We start from the raw sequence: 24,870 nt of genomic DNA on the forward strand, positions 1-24,870 counted from the left end.
CTGTGCTTTCAAGAAGGGAACTCCCCAGCCTGTATGTATGCTGTGGATTCCTTCTCCCAAGGTGCAGCACCCTGCATTTGTCTACGTTGAACCCCATCCTATTCTCGTCTGCCCACTTTTGTAGTCTGTCTAAATCTAGTTGCAGCCTCTCTCTCCCTTCAAGCATGCCCACCTCACCCCACATCTTATTGTCATTAGCAAACTTGGACAGCGTGCTTTCCACCCCCTTGTCCAAGTCGCTGATGAAGATGTTAAACAGTGCGGGCCCAAGGACCGAGCCCTGGGGTACCCCACTGCTCACATCTCACCAGGTTGAGTACAACCCAACCCATCCACCACTACTCTCTGGGTACACCCCATCAGCCAATTTTTTACCCATCCAACTGTCTCAGTCACTTAATTTGTTGATGAGGATGGGGTGAGAGACAGTGTCAAATGCCTTCTTAAAGTCTAGAAAGACTACGTCCACTGTGAAACAATCATCCAAGGATTTAGTTACCTGGTCATAAAAGGCAATCAGGTTGGTCTGGCAGGACCTGCCTTTGGTGAACCCATGCTGATTGCCCCTGAGCATGATCTCCCCTGCTGGCCCCCCACAGATGTGCTCCTTGATGATTCTCTCCCAAGATCTTCCCAAGGATCAAGGTGAGGCTTACGGGCCTATAGTTACTTGGGTCCTCCTTCCTCTCTTTCTTAAAAATGGGGACCACATTAGCTAGTTTCCAATCCCCCGGCACCTGGCCAGATGACCACGAATGCTCATACAGCCGGGCCAAGGGCTCTGCGATGACCCCTGCCAGGTCCCTCAACACCCTTGGGTGGAGGGCATCTGGACCTGCAGATATAAAAATGTCTAGCCCTTCCAGAAGATCCCAAACTACATCTGCGCTGACCCAAGGCCTGACAGAGCTATCCCCGAGATTGTCCCTGCCTCTGGTAAGGGATGTCCCATTCCCTGTTCAGGAAAACAGAGGCAAAGAAACTGTTAAAAATATCAACTTTCTCATCTGGCATAGCCACAAGGTTACCATTTGAGTCTTGCAGGGGCCCTACATTCCTGGTGCCCTCTTCTTGCTCCCAATGTACTTGAAAAAGGAATTTTTGTTCAGGCTACTGAACCTGAAAGTTGAATTGGGAGTGGAAATACTATGACCACAATGGTGGCAGGGGAAGTACCCTGAGCAAGGTAATACAATTAAAATGGCACTGTATAGTGGAGGGCTGTACCCTTGTCTGCTTGCAGACAGGACTCCCTATGAGCCTCATAGTTAGCTTCTCACTGACCAGCCTCCAGTGGAAAGATCTCAGCCACACACCAACTTTATGGAAATGGGAGACTGACTCCCTAGCTTGTACCTGTGGCCATACAGCTGAAACTCAAGGGCATCTGAACCCCAAGCTTCTGGTCTTGGGCCTACATGTAGGATGCCTGCCAAAGGATTTGGAAGCATCTGAAGCCCCAGGCAGGGGTGAAGAATGCTTGCCAGTAGTAGGGCCACATTTGGTTCTTGAACAGCTCATGGATTTGGAATTGATTTGGCTGATTTGACTTGGAACATGACAAATTTTCCTTACTTAAAAAAAAAAAGTTGAATTGGGAGCTGGAAAACGTGATGGGGCGCTCCCCTCTTCTTCACTGGAGGAACAAACTGAAGCTATGCGAAGGGAAAGCCTAAGGCACAGGGAGAGAGAGTCTGTTTCAGGACTTGAGACCTCTGTTCTCTCCCTCTTCTTTCCTCTTTTGTCCTTTCTGGGTTTTGAGTGGGATGATGCTGCGGTGGTATCAATCCCTGCAGCAAACTAGCCAAGGTTGAAGCCTGGCAGTTTTGCTGGCACGCTGTGGGCCAGGGCTGAGAGCCTGTCATATTTTAGTTGCTGTTGCAACTTCTTTTGGGTTCAGTATAGCTGTGTCGCTGAACCCCAGCTGCGTGTCTTGCTAAAAGTTTTGGCCATGCAGGCCTTGAGTAGGGTGGTAGCATGAGTGTATTATTCCCTAGTGCAGACTGACCAGGAACAGGGTCCCGGCAGCCACTGGCCCCTGTGTTGGGGATTGTGGTGTCTCAGCATGGTGGTACAGCTGAGACTGGATGTCCAGGCTGCAGCCATAAGTCTGGGCCCTTTTTGCTGTTCACAGCTGTTACATTTCAGCCCATCTGTTGGGGCTGAACCCCAGCCGTATGTTCAGCTGATAGATTTGGGCCAGGGTGAAGCCCTGGTACTTCTTGTTGTTTATCAGTGCTGTATAGGCCTGGCTGGCTTTTTGCCACCTAGTCCAGGCCCAGCAAAACAGGCCCAGCAAAAAAGGCCTGGGCCTCCTTTTGTCCCTTTTGAAGTTTATGCCCAACCAAGCAGTATAGTTGGGCACTAGCTGTAGTTCAGACCCAAGCCAAGATAGGCCTAGCCCCCTCCTTTTGCAGTTTCATAGCTGTCAGGTCTCAGCATAGCAGTGTAGCTGAGACTAGATGTCCAGGCCGCAGCCAGATAGGCCTGGCGCTTTTTTCTTGTATGTTCAGACCCTGGTGCAGGACAGGCCTGAGTCTCCCTTTTATTGTTTTACAGCTGTTGTGTCTCAGCATAGCTGTATTGCTGAGCCTCGCTGTATGTTTGCTGCATGTCTGGGCCTGGCTTGGGGCCTGGCACATGTTGTTGCTTTTGTAGCTCTATGTCTTGACCAAGTGGCGTGGTTGGCACTGGTTGCCATTCAGGCTCCCTTGCTGTTTGGCTGGCTTTCCTTTGAGTTCTCTTGCAGTTTCCTGCTCCAGCAGAGCTGGGATTAGGACTAGAAACATTGGGGTACAGTGTGCTAACTGCAGCTAACCCCTCAAAGCCACCACATGGAAGTAGAGATTAGCATTACAGCTTTGCAAGAAACAACAAGGGGCCCTTTGCAATGCAGAAGGACCTACACTCTCCAGCAGCTCCCTCAGGCACAGTGGACCCATGTAGCAGCTCATAGGACTCTCTGGGGTGGACCCCCCGCTCTGGCCCATTGCTGAAGGGCAGGTATAGGGGTGCAGATCCCCAGAACTACACTCTGGGATCCCCAAGTCCCAGACTGCCTGGGTATGGGTAAAGCCTCCCCAAGATGGTGCCACCTATAGACTTGGTTTTGTAAGTTATAGTGTTTTAAACTTATAGTTAATGTTTACTTGGGGTTTTTTTATTCTTTGTAATACGTTTGGATGTTGTGTTTACACTGCTTTGGAGGGAAGGGTGGTTGGTTTTATTGGACGCACTAGTGATTCAATTAGTGTTTCCCAGGTAGTTTGGGTGGGGTCTCAAGCTAAGGTGAAATATATGTAGTACCCCAAAATTGAACCCAGGCCCCTGTTGCTGCTGACAGGTGCTCAGCAGAAGGGCTACATATATTCTCAGCAGTGAGCTCTGAATAAGGTATTACCGCTTAGGAAAGAGATCTGTGAGTTGTTACAGATAACTCTCTAAAATCATTGGCTCAGTGTACAGCAGTGGTCAAAGGGGCAAATATATAGTTATGAATCATTAAGAATGGAATTGAACCCGTGGTGCACTCACATCTTGAATACTGTGTGCAGTTCTGGTTACCCCATCCCTAAAAAGAATATCAAATCCAGGTCACCGCAGCTTGGAAAAGAGAAAACTGAAGGTGAAGGGGGCATGATAGACATCTATAAAATCATGAATAGTATGGGAAAAGTAAATGGAAACTGTTACTCATTATGGGCTAGATTTTATTCCACCTATTAGGTGCCTAAGTGCAATTCTATTTCACCCTAAGTCCCAGAAAAAAAAAACAGTTAATGCAAAAGGTGGGTGTGTCCTCCTCCTCCTTACTGCTTTTACTTAGTCTTGAGACTCAGATGATGGTGTGTAACAATGGTGTATACATTCATGGTTGTTTAAGATTTGAACAGGGTGGAATAGAATCACACTTAGACCCCTAAATCCACTTAGATGTCTAATATGAGGAATGGAATCTGGTCCTGTTTCATAAAACAAAAATGATAATGAACAACATTATCAGGTTTAAAACAAATGGGAGGACATACCATATTTCCTTGAATCTAAGACAAGTGCCCCCCTCCCCCAATCAACATGGGGAAAAAGGGCCTTCATCTTAGATTCATATACAAAGTGGTGGGGGCGGGGTGCAGGCAGCTGCTGTGGCTATGACTCTTGCCCTGAGCCCGGGTTAGGGCCAGAGACAGACCCACAGCAGCCTACTGTCCCTCCTCTACTTGCCCTCTATAGCTTCTCCCCCCAGCCCCACTTCTCCCTCCTTATTTTGAGGCATGGCTTGGCTCCAGCTCAGTCTGGATTCCCTCCCAGGCATGGAGTACATGGAAACTCCATCCCCTGCCCAGTCAATCAGCAGCACCACTGCTACATGGCCCAGCAAGGGCTGCATTTCCATGTGCTATGCTCCAAGGTGGGAACAGAGCCCAATCAGTGTCTGACAGTAAGGGGGTAGGGGGGGAAAAGGGCAGGGACTGTGCAGAGTGTGTGGGGGAGAGGAAGAGCCAGACACTGTGGGGGTGGCTGGGCCAAAGACTTCAGGGAGTTGGGGGTAGGAGCAGAGACTGTGGAGAGTTGGGGGGGGGAGGGCCAGAGGCTATGGGAAGCTGTAGGTGGGGTCTTACATGCTTCAGTAATGTAGCAGTGCCCACCCTTTTCAGCCTGCAGGCCAGTTGAGCAGTCTGTCCACTATTTGGATCTGGCCTGTGGACCCAATCTGGCACATGGTAGCCCAGCTGTGGCCCTATCCAGCTGCACAGGAATGGACTAGCTGAGGATGATCCACCCATGTGCTCGGAGATTTGGCAGCAAGGGAGTAGTGGCAGTGTTAATTGTCACTTGTCCCCCGCTGCTAAATATCTGGGCCCATGGGAAACCTGTGGGATGGATTACATGGCTCCAGGTGCTGTGTGTCTGGGGTTGAGCATACCTGCTTCAATGCATCTGCTACTTGCCACTGTCAGAGACAGGAAACTGGAGGAACAAACTGAAGCTATGCATAGTAACACTGGGTTTTGGTTAGAGGTGCACCAATACACTGGTCCAATATTGGATCAGCACTGATGTAAAAAAAAATGACGGTATCAGAAATCATCTTTTTTTTGCCTGATGTGGCCAATAATATGGCCGGTAAATGCCCCGTGCATGCACACAGCCACAGTGCAGCACATAGGCAGCAAGGAGCACAGCCCAGCAGCATGGAGAGCTGCATCCATCTGGTAAGTCTGTTGTGGTGGAAGGGGAGGGGGGAGGGAAGGGGTGTGGGGGGAGACAGATCAAGGCCCCACGGTGGGGGAGGGACTGGGGCTGGGGCAGGCACTGCCCAACCAGGGTGGGGCAGGGCACAGGATGCGGCTCGGGGCTGGGCCAGGCTGTGTTTGGGGCAGGCGGCAGAGCTGGGAGGGGCAGGTGGTGGGGCTACAGTGAGTTTTGAGGTGGCTGCAGACCCTCCCATAGCCCCCCTCCCAGCGCTGCCCACCCAGAACACAGCTTTGCACAGCCTCCTCCGGGAAGATCCCAGCACAGCCCCAGCCCCAGCCCCAGCCTGCAGCAGCAGCCTGCCCTCACCCCGCACAGTTCGCGAGGGCACACGCCCCCCCATGCCCTCCTGGGGTGTGCACAGTGGTGGGAGCTGCCCCCCACATCCCACAGATGAGCTGCGGCTCCATCCCATGCTTCTGTCCCAGCCTCAGCCCTACTCCCTCCCTCACCGCAGAGGCCTCGATCTCTCCCCCACCATGCCCCTTCCCTTGCCCCTCCCCATCCACCACAACAGACATACCAGCCAGACACTGCTCTTCAAGCTGCCAGGCTGTGTATTTGGATCAGTATCAGCCAATATGCCTCTATAAAAATCGACTGTCAGCTCGGCCCCAAAAATCTCTATCAGTACACCCCAAGTTTTGGTATAAATGGTTAAGTGAAATCCTGGCAGACAATATTAGCTGCTTTCTTTTTTCTATTTTACAATGCATAATGGCAGCTTTATCCTAAATAATTCAAGCAACTGCAGCAATGCCTGTACTATAAATATCAGTAGTGATAAGAAGGAGGATGGTTATTATTAAATATTATACTCTCCTCTGACTCTCCTCTACATACACTGAGTGTATTCCTCCCACAAAACATGACAGTAGACATGCTTCAGTATTATATTCAGAGATCTGGGTTTTCTGTTCACCACAGAAATACGTGGTAAAATGTGGATTTTCTCATTTTAAGAACAAAAACCCAGATTTTCTAATTTTAAGGAGAAAAATGTGGGAAATGGTGAGTTTCCCTTTGCAGGCTGGCAGAGTTCCAGCCTGCAAGGGGCTGCAGGGAGCAGGAGAGGGCAGGCAGGCAGGTGGCACCATGTGCATATCTGCATGCTCAAGCATGTATGTGGCCACCAGGCAGCCTGGAGAGCAGCTCCCACAGGTAAGTCTGGTGTCAGGGAGGGGAGATTGAGGCCCCCATAGTGAGGGAAGGAATTGGGCAGGGCTGGGGCTTGGGCTGCTGCTCAGCCGGCTGGTGTGGGGTGTGGGTCCCAGGGCCATGCGCAGCCACAGGGTCCAGGCAGGGAGTGACACAGGGCTACAGGCAGCTCATCTGGGGGGCAGTGGAGGAGCTGGCTCCCTGCCATTGCATGCACTTCTGGGGAGGGATGGGGAGCATGTGCCCCCCAGATTTGTGTGTGGGGTGGGGGCAAGGGTAAGCATGGGATGCCTGCTGCAGATGCAGGCTCCCTGCCCTGCTGCCCTCCCCCTGGGGCTTCCATAGCTCAGCAGGCAGGACCCAGCCCGCAGGGCAGAGCAGGACTGGGTGGGGAAGCTCCTTGCTGCTGAGAGCCCCACAATGCCCTGGAGAAGCGCTCCTGACCCACTGGGTGGCAGCGGGGGCAGTGGCATGGAGTTGTGCTTCCTGCTGCTGCTGGACGAGCAGGGGACACCTTGCTATGGCAGTGTGGAGCTCCCAGTGGCAGCAATGAGCCTCCCTGCTTAGCACTGCTCTGTCCTGCCATGCCATGTCCCTCCCACTGGTCCATGGAGGCCTGGGGAAAGGTCAACAGGGCAGGGAGCCCCAAGCCCTCAGCAGCAGCCTGCATCAACTCCCCAGTGGGCTCCTCTCCGGCCATGCTGCCCATGGGGAATGGGGAGCCAGGCTCCACACTCCACTCTGGTACTCTGGTAGGGCTGGGGGGAAGGGGGCTGTGGGTGGGGAGTGAGGGGCAATGGCATGGACAGGGCATGGGCATATCAGGATTGCTCAGCACCACAAAGCAGTGGCAGGGGACAGCTGCAGCTGGATCTGTGTCCTTGTGAGTGAAGAGGTAGGAGGAGCTCTGATGTTCCATTGTAAAAAACCCAAAATCAATGCCAAAATGTATAGGTAATTATTTTTATGGTAATTGAGGCACTGGTAGGGTTCCAAATTGCTTTAAAATTGTAAGTATATCAATAAAACATTGTGTTCAACTGGTACCTATATACATATAGTGGCATTTCATTTTAATCTTGGATTTGGGGCTTTTTAATCAGAGAATTTGCAATAATTTTTATTGGAGAATTTGTGATTTTTAAACAGAGAAAACCAGGATCCCTGCAAATATTCCATAATTTGGCTAGAAACATCAAATTGGATATTCATTGAAGAAGGTAACCTGAATGATCCACTGATCGTTCCAAATGACTGACAATTATTATTTGCGTTCATTTAGTAGCTTGGGGTTGAAAGTCTTTTCTAAGACCCTCACCTTTTTCTAAGACTTTCTGCACTTCAAACCATTATGCTAATCAACTGGGTATTCTTCACTTAACTCAGTAAATATCACACAAAGCTTCACATCTCTAACATATAGCTCTTTGATCTCATTTCTTCCTCTAGTCTGTGACAATCAACTATTTTTAAGGGATTTGCAGAATTGATAAAAAAGACTCCGTGCCTTATCCAGAGCTGGATAACATTTCTTCTGGCTGAGGATTAAATACTCCTCTCTGAAATACTCCTCTCTGAAATGTGGAAAATAAACATTAAAGGCCACTCAGAACACATACAAACAACCCTTCACCTAAGTACTTATGAGTATTTCCATGCTCCACTGACATTTACTGGATGGCCTTTTCTGAGTGGAGCAAACCAGAATAGCACTGGGGAACAGGAAAGGTTAATTTTTAAATGCAGATTGCCAGGATGACAAGTGAGTTATAAGCTGTAAGTACTGAAGTTAATAGGTCTTGTGTTTCTGTAGACATTTTGGAAAACCCTACTTTTTTGCATCCAAACCATAACTCTTCTATTTTTTGTAAGTGTTGGGTACTCTCTTTTTTATTGGAAACTGTGCCAATATGGAGCCCACTTTCTATTTCACAGGGGCCCTTTTCTGCCAAAAAAACAGGGAAACAGTTTTAAACCAAGGGATCATATTAGAGGGAAACTCTACATTGCATAGATAAGATGTACACTTCAGCAATATGTCACTTGTACTGTGTTGATGTGGACAGGATGTAAGAATTTGATTTTGTTCCCATGATGGTCACTGGGGAAACTTCCACTTGAAATGCAGTAGGAACAGGATTATATTCTAATATATGAAAGGAGAACAGATGTGGAATTTACAGTATTTGCATATGTGCTGAAGTGCACTGACAGGTGCAATTTTTCTCTGTCATATTTTTTATACTGCAAGATTTTCATGTGTTTTTGCAAACTAAACAAAACTTGCAAGAATGCTGTCTAGTCCAAACAGTAAAGGAACTAGGTGGAATTGGCAAAAGCTAATTGTTTCTTATTTTGTCTTATTGTTAGAAAACTGATTACTTTCATCAAGATATGAGCATCTTTGATAAATGCACATTATTTAAATCATGTTTATTTTGTGGAAAAATTATAACTTATGTTGCTGTTGTAGTGTAAGTAGTAGTAGTAAGATTAATACACACAATTCCCACTGGTGTCGTACTTTGCTATTAGTATGATAAGTAAAAACATATGATCCATGTACAGTCAAATTTTAAATGAATGTGTAGAATAAATTAAATAGAACAAATCTGTCTTTGGTATGAAACCAGTGGAGTGATACAAGGAAAGAATCTAACCTAGAGAATGATATTTGGCATGTCCGTTTAAGCCCTTAATTTTGATGCATGGTATATATCTGTTAGTTAATCAAAAATATGGCTGATCAAGTCTGCCATTACTGACCAACAGCTATTTGGTTGTGCAAAAAGTAATTTTTCAAATGTCTTAACATTTTCTAATAACATGTTATTCTATATGTTCTTATTTATATTTGCAGCCCACTGAAAACCCCTCTGAAGCTGCTAGATGTTTCTAACTGCTCCTTGAACCATGCCGACATGGCCTATTTATCCAACAGCATCCATTCGAACCACTTAGAAGTACTGGATCTCAGCCGGCATGATATAGCTGACCTCTACCCATCCACCTTCTTCAAGCTCCTCACCCACTCTGCTTATACTCTGAAGAGTCTCACCCTTGAGGAATGTAACATTCAAGACAACCATGTCAACATGTTGATTTTGGGCTTGAGCCCCTGCCAGAAGCTACAAGAATTTAAGTTCCTTGGAAATCCCCTGTCAACCCGGGGTCTTAAACGCCTCTTCAGTGTTTTTAGTGACTTGCCAATGCTGAAATACATTGAATTCCCAGTTCCCAGGGACTGTTATCCTCACAACATCACTTACCCTATTGATGATGCCAATCTTACAAAATTTGATCATCAAAAATATGAGGCTGTAGCAGAAGAACTTAAGGCTATTTTACTTCAAGCAAATCGGGAGGATATAAGGGCTTCAACCCCACTCTTTGGAGGCTATGACGCAGCTATTCAAGAGACTAGCAATGAATTAGGAGCTCTCTTGCTGAAATCTTTCAAAGATACACTAGAAAACTTTACCGCCTCTCTTCAAAAAATGAGTTAAAGTAAAAATGTTGTGAGGACGGCTCAGCTTAACTGGGGGTAAATTTAATATACTTAAGGAGCCCCATAACATGGCATTTCCACTAATTAATCACATTTATCTTTGTGCTGATTCCCAGATTGTATTTTCTTTTTACCTGTGGAGCTAATGGACAGCATATGCATTTTTAACCATATTCTGGTTTGTACTAACATAAAGGCCACTTTCCAGAAGCATCTTTCCCAAATATTTTACCCTAAATCACAAATAGTGCTTCCAGTGACTTCAGTAAAACAAAATGTGAGTTTGACCAATCTAGTTTAGTCTTTGCCTACTCATGGACTGGGTTGTGCCCTCTTGCAGATATGCTGGGCAATTCCCTGAGAGGGCCTAACTCCACTAATTACATTTTGCAAAGTTTCATCCAACTTTGACACTAGGGTTTTTCACCCTGTAGAAGACATAGGGATTTAGGGCATCTGTACAAGTGCTCAGGCGGGGGGCGCTTTAATTAGAGTGACTCCTGAGAGCTGCTCTAATTAAAGTCCCTGCAGCATCTCATGTATTCAGTATACCATGCTTCAAAATGGCGGTGGGGGCACTTTAACTAACGCTTATTTGACGCACTTTAGTTAAAGCACCCCCACTGCCATTCTGAAGTGTGGGGACGCTGAATACATGAGATGCTGAGGCTGCTGGAGCATGCTAATTAGCACACTCCAGCAGACCTGATTAGTCAAGTCTGCTCCAACAGACTGTAATTACAGTGTGTTGGGCAGGCATCCTGCATGTCTACAGGCACTCCTAGTTCTCAAACCCTGCAGGTCACCTTAGAATTATGTCTCTTTAGAGATGTCCGTGGGCATCGGGCCATCCCAGAGGATGCTTTGTTGCTCTAGGTTGTCTTTAAGAGTTCCTTCTCTCCTTGAGCTCCATAAGAGGATAGCTACAGCGGAGATAGGCAGCCACAGTTTGTAGAACCTGCCTTTAAGAAAGAGTTATGTACTGCACAATTGACTCTGATCTAAAGATAATGAAGCTCCAAATCTATATTAACGCCTGACTATACAGTGAGGAAGCTTGAGGAGGTGGGATAATGTGCAGTTGCATCCCTCTTCAATTCCTTTTCCAGTTCTGTCATCCAAGGGACCTGAGGACTCAGTCAAACCAGAGCCAAGGTGCCCACCCCTCTCCCACTAAGGGTGGGCTGCCAGTCCCAGAAGCCAAGGGTCGGATCCTGGCTGTACCCCGTTGCAAAATTCTAGATCTACTGTTGGGTGCCACATAGGCAGCTAACCCTCTGTTTTTTTCTTTAGTGGTCCCCTCTATGCATAAATCCTCTGTGGAAAACGGCACTAAATACTGTAACATCATCATGTACATCCAAGCAATGCTGAGGTCTTCAAGGATATCCTTGTATAAGTAGCTAAGGGTGCATTCTGGCCCACTTTGTTTTTCTGATTTTTCCTCTTGTAAATTTGTAGCATAGAGCAGCGTTTCCCAAACTATGAGGGGTGCAAAAGATTCCTAGAGGGGGAATGAGTGAATCATGGTGGCAATTGCCACTGCCCCCCTTACTTCTGCCACTGCCAATTGCTACTAGCAAAGGGAATCAGCGGTGTGGGGGAATCAGTGGCAAGTGGCAGCAGAAGTAGTTGGGGTGGCAAGGGGAAACTGCAGTAAGAGATGTATTGGGGTATGAGTGCCCAGCTTTAATACAATGAGGCCTAAAATCACAAGGTTTGGGAAACACTGGTTTAGAGCAAATAAATGCCACTGTGAGACTTAACGAGAAACCTACTCTCTCAAGGGTGCCTCTTTTTCAAGTTCTGAAGGACTTTGGCCCTTCCTGCCTGAGGTAAATAACCAATAAAATGATTTTATCCATACACTGTTTATCAGTTCATTCAAGTGCAGGCCACATACAAGTCAAAAGAAAAAAAATAATTCCTTGTTCTTACCTAGCGCTCTTCATCAGTAAAGCACAAAGGGTGTTATGCACCATTATTTCCATTACAGAAATAGGGAAAGTGAGGCAGGGGAAGTGACTTGTCTAAAGTAATCAGTGGCACAGCTGGGAAGCCATGCAGGGGAGCTGTGTGTGTTTGGAGAGTCTTTTTCATCTGCCAGTCTTGGGACAGTGGTTTGGGGTTGATTTGAGACCTTAGCGTGCATGAACGTCGCGTGCCTCCTGAGGCTTGGGGGGCATGGTGACCGCTTGCAGGCGGCGGCGGTGGGGGCATGGTGGTGGTGAGTGGGGAGCTCCCGCAGGCAGCCACGGTGGTGGGAGGGGGGAGAAGGGGGCTGGTGAGCGCCAATCGCAGATGCCACCGGCAGTGTTGGTGGCAAGGGGGTAGTGGCAAGTGGCAACCACCCACAGGCCCCGCTGGTAGAGGCGGCCAATCTCAGGGGGTGCACCGCCAATCTCAGAGGGTGCCCATGCATCTGCATGTACTCCCTATGCATCCCCAGTGTTAGCATGGATAAAGCCCTGGAGCGGGATGCAGGAGACCTGGGGTCTTTTCCAAGTTCTCTCACTGGTCAGAATATACACAGGAAGGTAACCAGCCAAAGCCCCAAGAGACTTGACTGAAGTCCTGGAGCAGATTTCATGCAATATCCTCATTCACACAGTACCAACACAGAGCACCTGCTCAGTTCCATGTTGCTTTAAAGATGTTCACTATATAAATTGTATATTGTTTATAAAAACTATATATCTGTTTCTTTTTTTAGTGCTTGGATTTCACCTCATGCCCAAGCATAATTGTCTGACTTTAATATTTTTCAGGTTATTTGCTTCATTTATTCTATGCTAGAAATGTTTGAAAATCCAGACCACAAATATTTGGACATTTGGAATCCTAATTCAATTTAAAAAGCTCCTGAATCCTAATTGTGTCACCCCCTTATTTACACTCTTAAGTGGCAGTGTGGCATGAAGATACTATAATTTCTTTCTGCAGTTCACTTTCCTTTTTCACTGAATGCTTGTCCTTTTTCATACCTGCTCTGCTGCCCTACATTGCTTTGTTTCAAGGAGTTTGCATGGCTGTGAGCACGTCTACACATGCAGAGTTACTGCGCAGTAACTTAGGTAACTGCAGGAACTGAAAATTACTGGACAGTATGGGCATGTATCTACTTGCATGAGCCCATACGGCGCAGTAACTATGACGACTTACTCCAACTTGGGTGTAAATTTGCTACCAGCATAATGCAGGTCGCAAATTGATGCCTGAGTAGTTACTGTGCAGTAAGGCACATGTAGACACCTTCCTGCACAGTAACCCTGTGTGTGTGGACTGACTTGGGACTAACTTTAGTCCCAAGTCAGTCTATAGCATTACTGTGCTGTAACGCCTGAATGTGTAGATGCCGGCATAAAAACCAGTTGCACCATTTAGTAAATGCATGTGTAGACATGCCCAATGACATGAAATGTTTGACTAATGGGTTACACCTAGTACCTCATGGGGTGCTGAGCTGCATATTTTTACTTACACTTCTATTACATATGTACTTAGCTATGTTTTCTTAATTATTTAAGAATAATAAGAAATTATTATTCTTATATATTAAATAATGTACTATACCAAACGATTATCAAAGAGAAAAGGTGATGATGGTGCATTTTGGAGGTGACTGTTTAGGCATTAAAGATGCAATCTGTTATGAGAGACATGCAGCCTTCTGATTGTTCAGGCTCCAGAAGGTAGCAGGCTCTGACTGCACACAAACTGAACGGGAGAAGGGGAAATTTAGAAGAGGAAAGCAGAGGATGAATGAATGAATGAGGCAGGGAGGAAGTGAGGGAACAAAAAAGTAAAACAGAAAATATTCAGGAAACAAAGGACATACTGGCTGCTGATCTGAGGAATAGAAATCTGAAGGGAGATGGATCAGGGAAGGGAAGTAAAAGAGATAGGGACCCAGCAGAGACAGGGAGTTTGAAGGAACATAAAGAAAAAGAAGGGTTTGGGACAGAGGAGAGGACAGTTGACTGTAGGAAACCAGAATGGGACCCTGGAGCAGAAGCTAGATGACAAAAGATCCTGGAAGAAGAATTCATGCTAGAGAAACTCATCAAGACGTACAGGAAAACCTGAAAAAGAGAGTCAAGGAAGAGCACACAGAAGTAGTACATCTTGATGTTATTGTAGAAAGTTAGAAAATCTCATGGCAGTTCAGCCACCATTTTTCAGACTTTTACAAAAATTGTAAAAATTGTTTTAAATGAACTTAATTATTTTTTTAACTGGCTGATGACAACACTTCTTCAGGGACTGACTTTCTCAGATTTTCTTTAATAATAAAGCTGGTTATTTTTCAGCACCCCTTCATATCTCCCCATTGGGATCAGGACGAGAAATGATTTTAATAACCCTCCAAGAAGAGGATAACTATGGGGAGATATTGAAACAGTGACTAGTCATTCTGAAATCTGCTTTGCAAATTCTTTATTTTAAATGCTTGCTCTTTATTAAACATGATCAAGATTTAAAAAAATGACTACTGTTTTGTGGCACATAAGTTAAAAGGAACAGATTTGCAGAAAATACACATCTTCCACTCCTTTGAAAATCAGGTTTCATTAAGGTTACTAACAGGATGGAAACAAATAAATTATTAAGAACAATATAAAATGAGATTTAAATTAGAATTTTAATCAAAATGAAATGTTGTTTTAAAACGTATTTAAAAGTAAAATCAAAATTAGTATATGTTGTGAAGTTGAAGCCTAAACTTACTGAATTTAAATGAAGTACATTTTAGCAGAACATGTTTGCTGCTGAAGCTTTAAGAAAAGCCTAAATGAATTGTTGAAAATCAAAACCTAGAACCAGAGTTGTTGAATTGCTAAACTAGCTTTAGCCAGCAGTAGTATCTTTGTTCATTTCAGTAGTATTTTCTTCATTTCAGTTTATTCTGTTAGCTCAGTTCAATGACAAATTAACTCAGTATAAAGAAACTAACTGGGAATTAAATACAAACTAGGTATGAGAGCATGATACCTATTACTCCTAAAATCTTGAAGAGACGGTAATCCAAAGCAATAGGTAACACTGAACACTCCAATTTCTGTCCTAACAGAGCTAGACACAAATCAAGAATAAGAATAGTATCTAGAAAAACAAAGGAAATGCATCATTTACCATTTTCTAGCATAATAATGTGAAAAATATTAAGCCAAATAAATGTAAGATAAGCTACAAAACAGCCTAAATAAATCTGTAGAGATATGGTGTATTCTCCTGTTGAGGAAAAAGTAGTACCAAATTTACTGTAAAAAATATTTCATTAAAAATAAACATATTTTAATTCTTACCAAAGAGTTAGAATCCACCTGTCACAACCCAATTAACTTGTGCCCATGCCACTGAGCAAGAGATAACATTCAAATCATCTTCATTTGACTATTAAGGGTTAAAAGACTTCCCTGCCAAGAAATTCCTTGAAACAAAACGCTGGTGGTGTACTACAGATAATTGGTCAGCCGAAATAAAATGCTGGGGGAAACTATATATAATTGGTCAAAGATAAACGTAAGCTCCTCACACGTAGCATACACGTAACAGGTAGGAAAACCTAACCCACTACCTTGTAACTTGAGGAGACAAAGAGATGCCACCTGCCAAAAAATTAAAGATTCCATATAACGGTTCACCATTGGATATTCCTGTAAAACACCTCTGCCTATAAATAGTTTAACGGTTTCCGCCCAAGTCGGAGAGCTCTGGGGATTTCACAGGAAACACCTGTGCTTGTCACCAGAGAATTGGGAAATTGATCAATTCCTAATTCATCACCCCGTCAGCGTAAAATTGACGTAGACAGTCTTGCAAGCACGACCGTCTGCTTCTGGCGCCACGTCCGTCATTATCTCGCCGTCATTTAACTGCGTGCGTATAGTTAACTCTGTAACCGAAGCGGTAACAGAACAAAGGCTCACCTGCGTCGTCCATCACTATCTAGGCGACGTAAGTAAACAAACTCCTGTAACCTACACGCGTCTGTGCCTGGTTAATTCCACTCCATCCATCACTACCCGCCTGCCGAACTCTAAATCTAAACACTCCGGTGTGAGTCAGGCGGCTGCCGGCTGCTGCTCTGATTCACGACACCACCTTTCTTTAGGAAATGATTCAAAATACAAATGCAAAACGGAAGTAAAATGATTATTTAAATCAAGCTTTCCTGCTTGTTGCTTTAAATGGGTCTGCCCTGGTGTTGTGATGGATAAAAAACAGCAGTCACCTTTGACAGAGTTGGCTGGTGTGCTTAGCTACCAAGGTGTTATATCAGTAATCAAGCACTAGGATTTTCCTTTTGCAAGTATTGGACAAAATTTAAATACTGTCAACTAATGCACACAGGCAAATAGTATTACAGAAGTGCTTCACTATATCTTCTTCGGCAATCCCTTGCAGTTGAGGATGATTGTACCCCATGATTGTCTCATCTGTGTGTCCGAAGATGACTGATGAGGCCTATCTGGGATTGACAGATTCTACTGCAGCTCAGACATAGGTTTCCATGTAAAGTGTGTGGCACTGGATTTTTTATTTTGTCCACGACACACTGTTTCTGCTAGTCCCACTTCCCTCTCTCTTGTTGTTGTTATGAGGTATGGCAGGTCTGGCATGGTTGCTGTGCCTCTTGGCTTATTGGAAGCACAGACATGAGCCCCGCTGCAGCCGCCGCTGACACATGCTGGAAATTAAGGAGGGTCCAGCTCCAGCATGGGCAAACTTCATGCGTGCATGCTGACGCCGATTCACAAACCCAGCTCCTCCCAGAAATTTAAAGGCACACCAAGCTGACCACAGCCCAGAACCGAAAGAGAATTTCTGGCAATGGCCAGAATCCCGGAGGAAAAATACGTGCCCTGGAAGGGGCGATTGGTGGCGACCTTTGCCAGAGAGGCCAACACTGAGGAGTGACTCTGAAGAGTCACACAACTCACCTGAGTGAGGCTGGTGGGATCCAAGTGGCAGTGAATCCAGCTGGAGTTCCATTGGACCTGAAAGACAAGAAGAAACAAGAGAGTGGTAAAGAGAACCATGAGTGAAGGGCAGGAGTTGTGGCACTGTAGTGAAGCACTTCTGTTTTCTTTATTGAGGGATTGCTTTAAGTTGGATTGTGTCTTGAAGTAGGACACACTATTAAAAGCAAAAGAACCTCTGGCATTGCCATAGTGGAATAGTGAAGGCCAGAGAAGGCACCTTTAATGTTAAACATCCATGAACCAGCGGGTTGGTGCTCAGCAGGGTGTTGGAGAGGCAGAGCCCCATATTCACATGCCTAGAGCTGGGACGACCACATACCAATGCATTGGACATTAACATCTCTTAAAATATCAAGAGTCATCAAAGTTGTGGCAGGAGAGAAATTTCAGTGGTCCTGGTAGTTCTACCTTAGGACAAGCTGTCAACCCATAAGACAGAAGACAGCCTTGCCCGTGTCGGGAAACCTAGGCAAGAAGCCAAAGGTAGCCATGGAAAGTTACATGGGGTTTCAAAGTACTAAGGTCCCTGCAGCAGACTCTTCCTTCATTTGGGGCAGTCCTGGATGATAGTCTCCCACAAGTTGACACTGATACTGCATTTTTTTCAAGTTGGCCTTAAGGATGTCCCTGAAGGCCTTTCTCTGCTCTCCTCTTGAGTGTAGTCTGTGGCTGAGCTGGGAGAATAAAACTTGCTTCAGGAGTCTGGGTAGGACATCTGAATGACATGGTGGGCCCAATGAAGTTGATGTTGGATTATCATCACCTCGATACTCATGGTATTTGCTTGCAGGAGGACACACATTTGGTGCATATATCTTCTCTCTGGATTCAAAAGGTCTTCCGTAGGCAGCATTGATGGTGTTTCTTCAACAACTTTAGATGTCTCCTGCACGTTGTCCATGTCTCAACTCCATACAGCAAGGTGGAGATCATGACTGCTTGATAAACTATTAGCGTGGTTTTGGATCTGTTATTGCAATCTTCAACCACTGTTTCTTTAGGTGTCCAAAGGCTGCACTTGCACATTTGAGGTGATGTTGGATTTCTTTGTCCATGTCAGACTTCTGCGAGAGATGACTGTGGAGGCACAGGAAATACTCAACGTTCTCCAGAGTCTCACCATGGGGCAGAGCTGTATTGCTACCCAGCACATCCACAGGTGATAGATAGTGGAGTGACCTTCAGGGAAGGTTAGCTGTAAAATTAGCAGGTGTAACTCTGATAAATAAGCAGTCTCAGACCAACCAGCGGCAGCACCACCAGAATGTGGTAAGGACAGCAGATGGCAATGCTTTCCCTTCCAAAAAGCCACATATATCCTATAACAGTGCTATGACATGGCAAGTACACTATAATACGCCTGCCCAGCCCCCAGCAAATGGGTATACAAGACCTCAACGGCAGAGCAGGTGGAAGAAGAAGTTAGAGTCTCAGTGGTTTCACTGCATAAATTCTAAGCTATTATATAAATCTTTGCATCCATTGACAATAAGTACCAGTACCTTAGTACCAAGCTAATGCAAACGCATCTAGGATTGGCACAGGCACTCAGAAGTTTCAAATCTGGATTCTGAAATGGTACTGTATACAGTTTAGTCCTATCGTTTTGCTTGCAGTTGACCTATCAGCACCAATTTGGCAGCACACATTGCTGCCATCTATTCTTACAAATGAGTATGTTTCCTTTCTATCTTCTGAGGATACTGAAAGGGCTGGATGGTCCACACAGAATAAATGATTTTGTCCTCCTTATATAACTAGATCCCCATACTGTACTTAATTTGCTGCTTTACATCTACACTCTGAAGTGAATACAGAAATGGTCTTTCTATGATACTCACAATTGTACCTTACTTTGTTACAGATATTACTGAACCAATTTTCACAATACTCCTTCATGGTGAGGTGGTTTTATTATCTCCATTTTTATAGACAGGGAGCAGATGTAGAAGATCAAAGACCAAAATTATCATAGGTGTCACCTGCTTTTAGGCACCCAACTTGAGAAGCTTCATTTTTCAGGGTCCTTAGCATTTTATCTAGCTTTATGTGTTCAAAATCCAGCTCCTGCTGTCTTTAGTTGCAGCTGCATTGTACAGTACTTTTGCAAATCAGACCCCAGGGTCTGATGTTCAAAATGAGAAGGGCACATTTGCTACCTGTGAAAATTTTGGTTTACACCACTCTCCCATCCAGGCACAGGAACACCATAGCGGGGTTTGAAACAGAATCTAGTTTGTTCATCCTGTTCTGTGTACTGAATGAGGCAAAAAATGCATTGCAATGATGACAGGTGACCAAGAAAGTAGACTGTATTACAATGCATGAATGCATGAGGCATTTCCAAACTTCTGGGGTGATTGATTTCGCCACTTTAATATTTTTTACATGTAGTGGATTGTTAAAAGAAATTTCCTACATTTCTTAAACACATAAACCTTGAAAAAAACAGAAATCCTATTATATGGAGCCATATCCATGCCCTCACACAGGCACCATTGAAACTTCAGCCTACAGTTTTAAACTGCTAAAAATGGGGTCTTAAAATGGGATGCGAGGAAACTTTAGTTATTGGTGGCCCCAGCTCCACCTATAACACCAAAGTGTCCCGCTAAAAGTCTGGCTACACCCTGCCTCCCCACTCCCCTAACTTGTTGTTCAGAAACATGCCCAAGACTCCTCAAGTACAGGCAGAAAGAGATACCCCTGGAATAGTTTCACTGCCGCATTTCTGGGTTTGGAGTGTGAGAATGGTAGTATGTGTGTAAGATGTGGGGGGGACCATCCTTGCCAAGAAACTGTGTAGACAGAAGCATCCTAAGCATGTCAGGTTTCAACACTGCTGGGAAACCTGTCTTTCATTCTGCACTGGGAAATGCAATTATTAAAGAACCAGCAGAAGTGGGGTTGAAAAAGGTATGAAACATTGTCATCTTATGTTAAATGAATTCAGAGCTTAGACAAGAGGCATGAATACAGGATCAATACTTAGTACTCTCAAGTATATTACTTCATCAAGCATAGCATGACGAAAGTATTATCTCAGCTGGATCCAAAGGTATTTCAAAATTGTATTGCTGCCCAGTTAAACGGTCTGTGAAAAGTTCACTACTTGGAAAATTGTAGGTTTTGGAGGAAGAACTTGCAGCTCTCGTATACCATTATCAGAATGATAGAAGACAATTGCTATAGGCACAAAATATCAGTGAGCAGTAACTTGATTTTTTTAATACAGTTTCCATTTATTCCTGTGTTTTCTATTTCTGCTCTTCATTCCCTCCCCAAGCAAACCTGCCAAAGACCTAATACAATATTCCCTCTCTGACTGAGGATGGTTAGAGACACACACACACACACACACACACAGCTTTTAAGGAAAATGTTTTCTTTTTCTTGACACTCATTTCCATTAAGGTGGTACAAATACTGGAGGTGAGTGAATGTTTAATTTATAAAAGCCTCTTTTTAATGCAAAATAATCATGTAAGTTCTTTTTTTTTGTTGAATGTCTTTCGTATACATTTCCCAAGAGCTTGGTGGGGTTTTGTTTCCAATTCCAGTCTATTTTTCGATTTAAAAAAAAATCCTAAAAACCAGAAATGGAAACTTTTTTCTGCTTTTCCCTTTTGTCCTAAAATATGATAGGGAAAGGAAAATAGAAATGAGGAAAAAAGTTTTTCTTCAAAAAAGTGGAAGATTTTAAATTTTCCTGGAAAATTGGGCAAAATTTTCTTTCTTTCTTTTGGGGTAGGAGAGGGGAGGGGGGATTCTTGCAATTTTTTAGGACCTCTAATAAATGCTTAGAAAGATGGAGTTAGTTCACTGAATACACAGTGGGTGGAATTCTGTTTCCTTTTGGTCATCTAAATAGTAGATTTTTGGTGGTCTACATGGCATTTTTGGCACTTAGGTGTAAATAGGAATTCTATTCTTAAATGTTCAAGCCTGCCTTCATAGCTGACTACATATACACATAGACTAGGTATAGATAGTAGCCTATGCACTGGCTATATACCTGCTTGGTTATGTGCATGTGCCCCTTGTGAATGTATGTAGCAGCATCAAAGGCTGCAACACATAATCAACTCCAAATCCACCGCCAGCTGATATTCCACTCAGAAGGTAGAGGGCCATCTAAAGTTTTAGCCTCAACAACTGAGTAGTTCAGGCAGTTTCTTGGGAAGGTGGCAACCTGGGTTATAAAATCCCCCCTCATCAGAGGAGGGTTTGAATATGGGTCTGTCTGATTATCTAGTAGAGCACCATGCCATAGGTTAGGTATTATCCAAGCCTTTCTTTGATGCTTCTTTTAAAGCTAGCACCCCGGGAAGCATTACAGGAAGGGACATAAGGGACAGGATCATAGGAAACCAGGACTGGAAGGGACCTCACAAGGTCATCTAATTCAGCTCTCTGCTCAAGGCATGATCATCCCTGATTAAACCACCCCAGCTAAGTGTCTGTCTAACCTGTTCTTGAAAACTTCCAAGGTTGGCAATTCCACAACTTCTCTCGATGGCCTGTTCTAGTGCTTGACCACCCTCAAAGTCTGAAAGTTCCTCCTAATCTCCAACCTAAATTTCCCCTGCTGCATCTTGCGGCTGTTGCTCTTAGTCCTGTCCCCATGGCCACAGAGGGAAGCCTGTCCCTATCCTCTCTCTAATTGCCCTTCAGGTATTTGAAGAATGTTATCAAATCCATCCTCAGTCTTCTCTTCTCCCGAAGAAATAACCCTAGCTCTTTCAGCCATTCCTCATAAATGTTGTCTCTCAGGCCCTTGCTCATCTTTTGTTGCTCTGAGCTGGACTTTTTGCAAACTGTCCACATCTGTCCTGAAGTGTGGAGCCCAAAACTGGACACAGTACTCCAGGTGAAGCCTCACCAGTGCTAAATAGAGTAAAATGATCACTTACTTTGATTTGCAAGTGACACTCCTGTTAATACAACTCAATTTGTTATAGGCATTTTTGCTGTTGGCTCATATTCAGCTGTAGGCCACTGTAATGCCCAGGTCCTTCCCTGCAGTACTACAGCCAGTCACTCCCCAATCTGTATTTGTGCATGCAATTATTCTGTCCCAAATGCAGGCATGTGGGGCCAGAACAAAACAGGCAAGCCAGCGAGGTGGCTGCTGGTCTGGCATGCGGGAGGAGGCTGGATTCCTGCATGGAGTTTTGTCCCCCTGTGAGGTATTTCCTCATTGCACTGCCCTTCATCCATTTTTTTCCAGTGACTATATTAAATGCAAGAAGCAGAAGCTCAGTTTAAGAAGGCACACCTCTGGCATGGTGGCTAAAATACCATACTGGAAACTCAGAGAAATACAAGTTTAACACATGCCCCACCCTTCTAGGCAAGGAAATGCGTAACATCTGGGTCTCCAGATCCCAGGCAAGTGCCCTAGCCTCTAAGCTCTTGGAGCTAAAACACAGGAGGGTCCTCCCCCATCATTTTGTTGCTACCTAGATACAGGCAGTCCTCGGACTTATGACACAATGGGTTCCTGAAAGCCGTGTCTTAAGTTGAAATGTTGCGACTCAGAACCGATTTTCCCATAGGAAACAATGTTATAAATGAGGGATTGGTTGCTGAACCAAGGCCCAATACCTTATTTTCACCAAAAATAACCCAGAATTTAGTACTTGATCAATTATAGGTGAGTAATATAGCTACATTAATATATTTATATTGTAAATAGCGATCAGATTGATTTGGAAGGACTCCTTTGAGGTGACTTTGCTGGACTTTTTTGAAAGGCTTTTGGCTGGAGTCTTCTCAGGAGTCTTGGCTGCAGGTTTTTTTGGAGTCTTGTCTGCTTTCTTAAAGAAAGTGTCCAAGGAAGTTTGGACAGGTGTTCTCCAGGGAGATGGGCAAGTCAGCGGACTTGTTCGCTGGTGTGGCATGGTGTTGGATCAAGCACTGTGAAGTCAAAACTGACATCAGAAAGTTGAAACAGTGTGTCAATTTATAAACATTATCAGTGTGAAACATTGTAACTCGAAACACTGTAAGTTGAGGACTGCCTGTATGTACTTATTCAGGCATCTATATACACAGGAATGTCCAGGAATTGAATGGGTACCTGCATGTAAATGACAAAAATGTCATGTAAACAACTGAAAAACTGATACTTAGACAACGAGAAAGAAATAAAATTCCATTAAATGTGCATGTATTTGTGCGTGTGTCTGCAGGCATGTGTGTATGTGTGTATAATGTTAATATTTTATTCAAAAAGAGTGAAAACCAGGCCTAGAAAGAAAGCTTAACTTAACATGGCCAGTGGAAGCTTTATGCTCCTGAGTACCCGACAGGCATCATGGTCTAAACTTAGAAGAGATTTTCTTTTGGCTTTGCCCCTTGGGAGGCCTGGGCAGTCATATTTGATCTACTTTGCTACATAGGAAACATAGAACATTCCTGGATGGTCTCATTATTTTTCAAAGAAAATTGTAGCTTTTGTTATTGTGGTTCTGAGCCTTCCAATAGAGGGCGCTTCTCGAGTTGCATAAATTGATATGTTGTGGGAGGCAAAGGTGGGCAACATGACCATATATAACTACAGACTGCCTTAGCAAAGAGGGTTTTATCCTTTATCAAAACTGATCTTAGTGGGTTTTTAATTTTTTTTTTAATACTTCAAGATAGATTATAATTGGAAGGAAGAGCTCCATTAATTACTACTCCTTACTTATATTTTGCCTGCAGCTAAGACCGCAGGGAAGTAGTCGGGAATGTTGAAGGTTTGGTGCCCTGCAGCAGACTGCTTGGGTCAGAAACATGCTCTCTAACTAGATGTTCTTTCACAATTAGTCAATCACAGGCTTAAATCCTAAATACTCTAGAGTATTCAGCTTGCCAGTTTATTCAACACAACACTGACTGATTCACAAAGGTAAAAATAGATGCACCAAAATACTTAAGTGGTGGTGATCTGAACTAAGCTTTCAAACAAAACAGAGACCAAAAAATGATCACATTCAGTCACTGACTCTCTTGAAAAAACCTTTTGGATCAATACAAATTTCACAATGTTCTCAGCAGCTCTAAACTGCCCAGGTACCATACAGCTCACTGTCCTTAACTGTGATGTAGAAGAAAAAAATATAGCAAACAAGGAGTTCTATACTTTGCTCTGGGAGGATCTGACCATGGAAACCAGACAACAAGAAAGGTACAAACATTTTAAATGATGCATTAAGTAACATGTTTATATTTAATGCACTTTATACACAGCGGATCTTACAAACAAATCATTCTTGCATCTTGCTTTGCTTCTGTTTACATATTAACAGGAAATTAAACTAAACAGCAATTTAAATAATCATAACAAGGATGATAAGATAATCAGTACTCATTTGCATTTCAAATAGTTGTGCGTGGCAGTTCACTTAATTTTTTTAAAAGACTGGATGCCCAGATGCTGATCAATGTATTTGAGTTTGTCTTCAAACTTTTTGTTTCAGGGGTAATCAGTGAAGGAGTAGAAATCTGCCTTGTCAGGAAGAATTTAGTAGAAACTGTAGTTTGTATTTCAGTACCAGGAAAATACATGAGGAAAAAAAGGAAAATCAGTGCTACTTTGCTTGAGTTGATTCCGTGGGGAACACGGCACAGGTGACACAATGGTGGGAGTCTATTACAGACCTCCCACCCAAAGTCCTGAGCTTGACCAGGAGTTTGCCCAGGAACTGGCTGAGGCAGCTTGCTCCAGGACCATGGTTGTCATGGGTGACTTCAATTACCCAGACATCTCGTGGGAGGATCGCTCAGCAAAATCTGAGCGGTCGCAGAGCTTCCTCTCGTGCGTGGATGACCTCTACCTGACTCAAGAAGTCTATGGGCCAACGAGAGGCAAAGCGCTGCTCCACCTGGTACTGGCTACTGGGGATGACCTAGTCGGCGACCTAGTGATCGATGGGAAGCGGGGTGACAGCGACCACGAGCTGATCACCTTCACCATCC

General features: G+C 44.4%; 2 protein-coding genes across 2 annotated transcripts in view; both read left to right on the forward strand.

Annotated features, from left to right (window-relative positions):
- LRRC14B (leucine rich repeat containing 14B) overlaps positions 1-10,517 on the forward strand; it is a 13,345-nt gene extending 2,828 nt beyond the window's left edge. Inside the window, exon 2 of the mRNA XM_006018997.2 lies at positions 9,272-10,517. Coding sequence (XP_006019059.1) covers positions 9,272-9,917 — 646 coding nt within the window. The 3' untranslated portion in view covers positions 9,918-10,517. The remainder of the gene's footprint in view (positions 1-9,271) is intronic.
- Positions 10,518-23,859: 13,342 nt separating this feature from the next.
- LOC112549492 (telethonin-like) overlaps positions 23,860-24,870 on the forward strand; it is a 7,482-nt gene continuing 6,471 nt past the window's right edge. The window contains exon 1 of the mRNA XM_025198262.1: positions 23,860-24,079. Within this exon, the coding sequence (XP_025054047.1) occupies positions 23,937-24,079 (143 nt within the window). The 5' untranslated portion in view covers positions 23,860-23,936. The remainder of the gene's footprint in view (positions 24,080-24,870) is intronic.

Source organism: Alligator sinensis, unplaced genomic scaffold (assembly GCF_000455745.1).
Source record: "Alligator sinensis unplaced genomic scaffold, ASM45574v1 scaffold428_1, whole genome shotgun sequence".
In the NCBI taxonomy this organism is placed as follows: domain Eukaryota; kingdom Metazoa; phylum Chordata; order Crocodylia; family Alligatoridae; genus Alligator; species Alligator sinensis.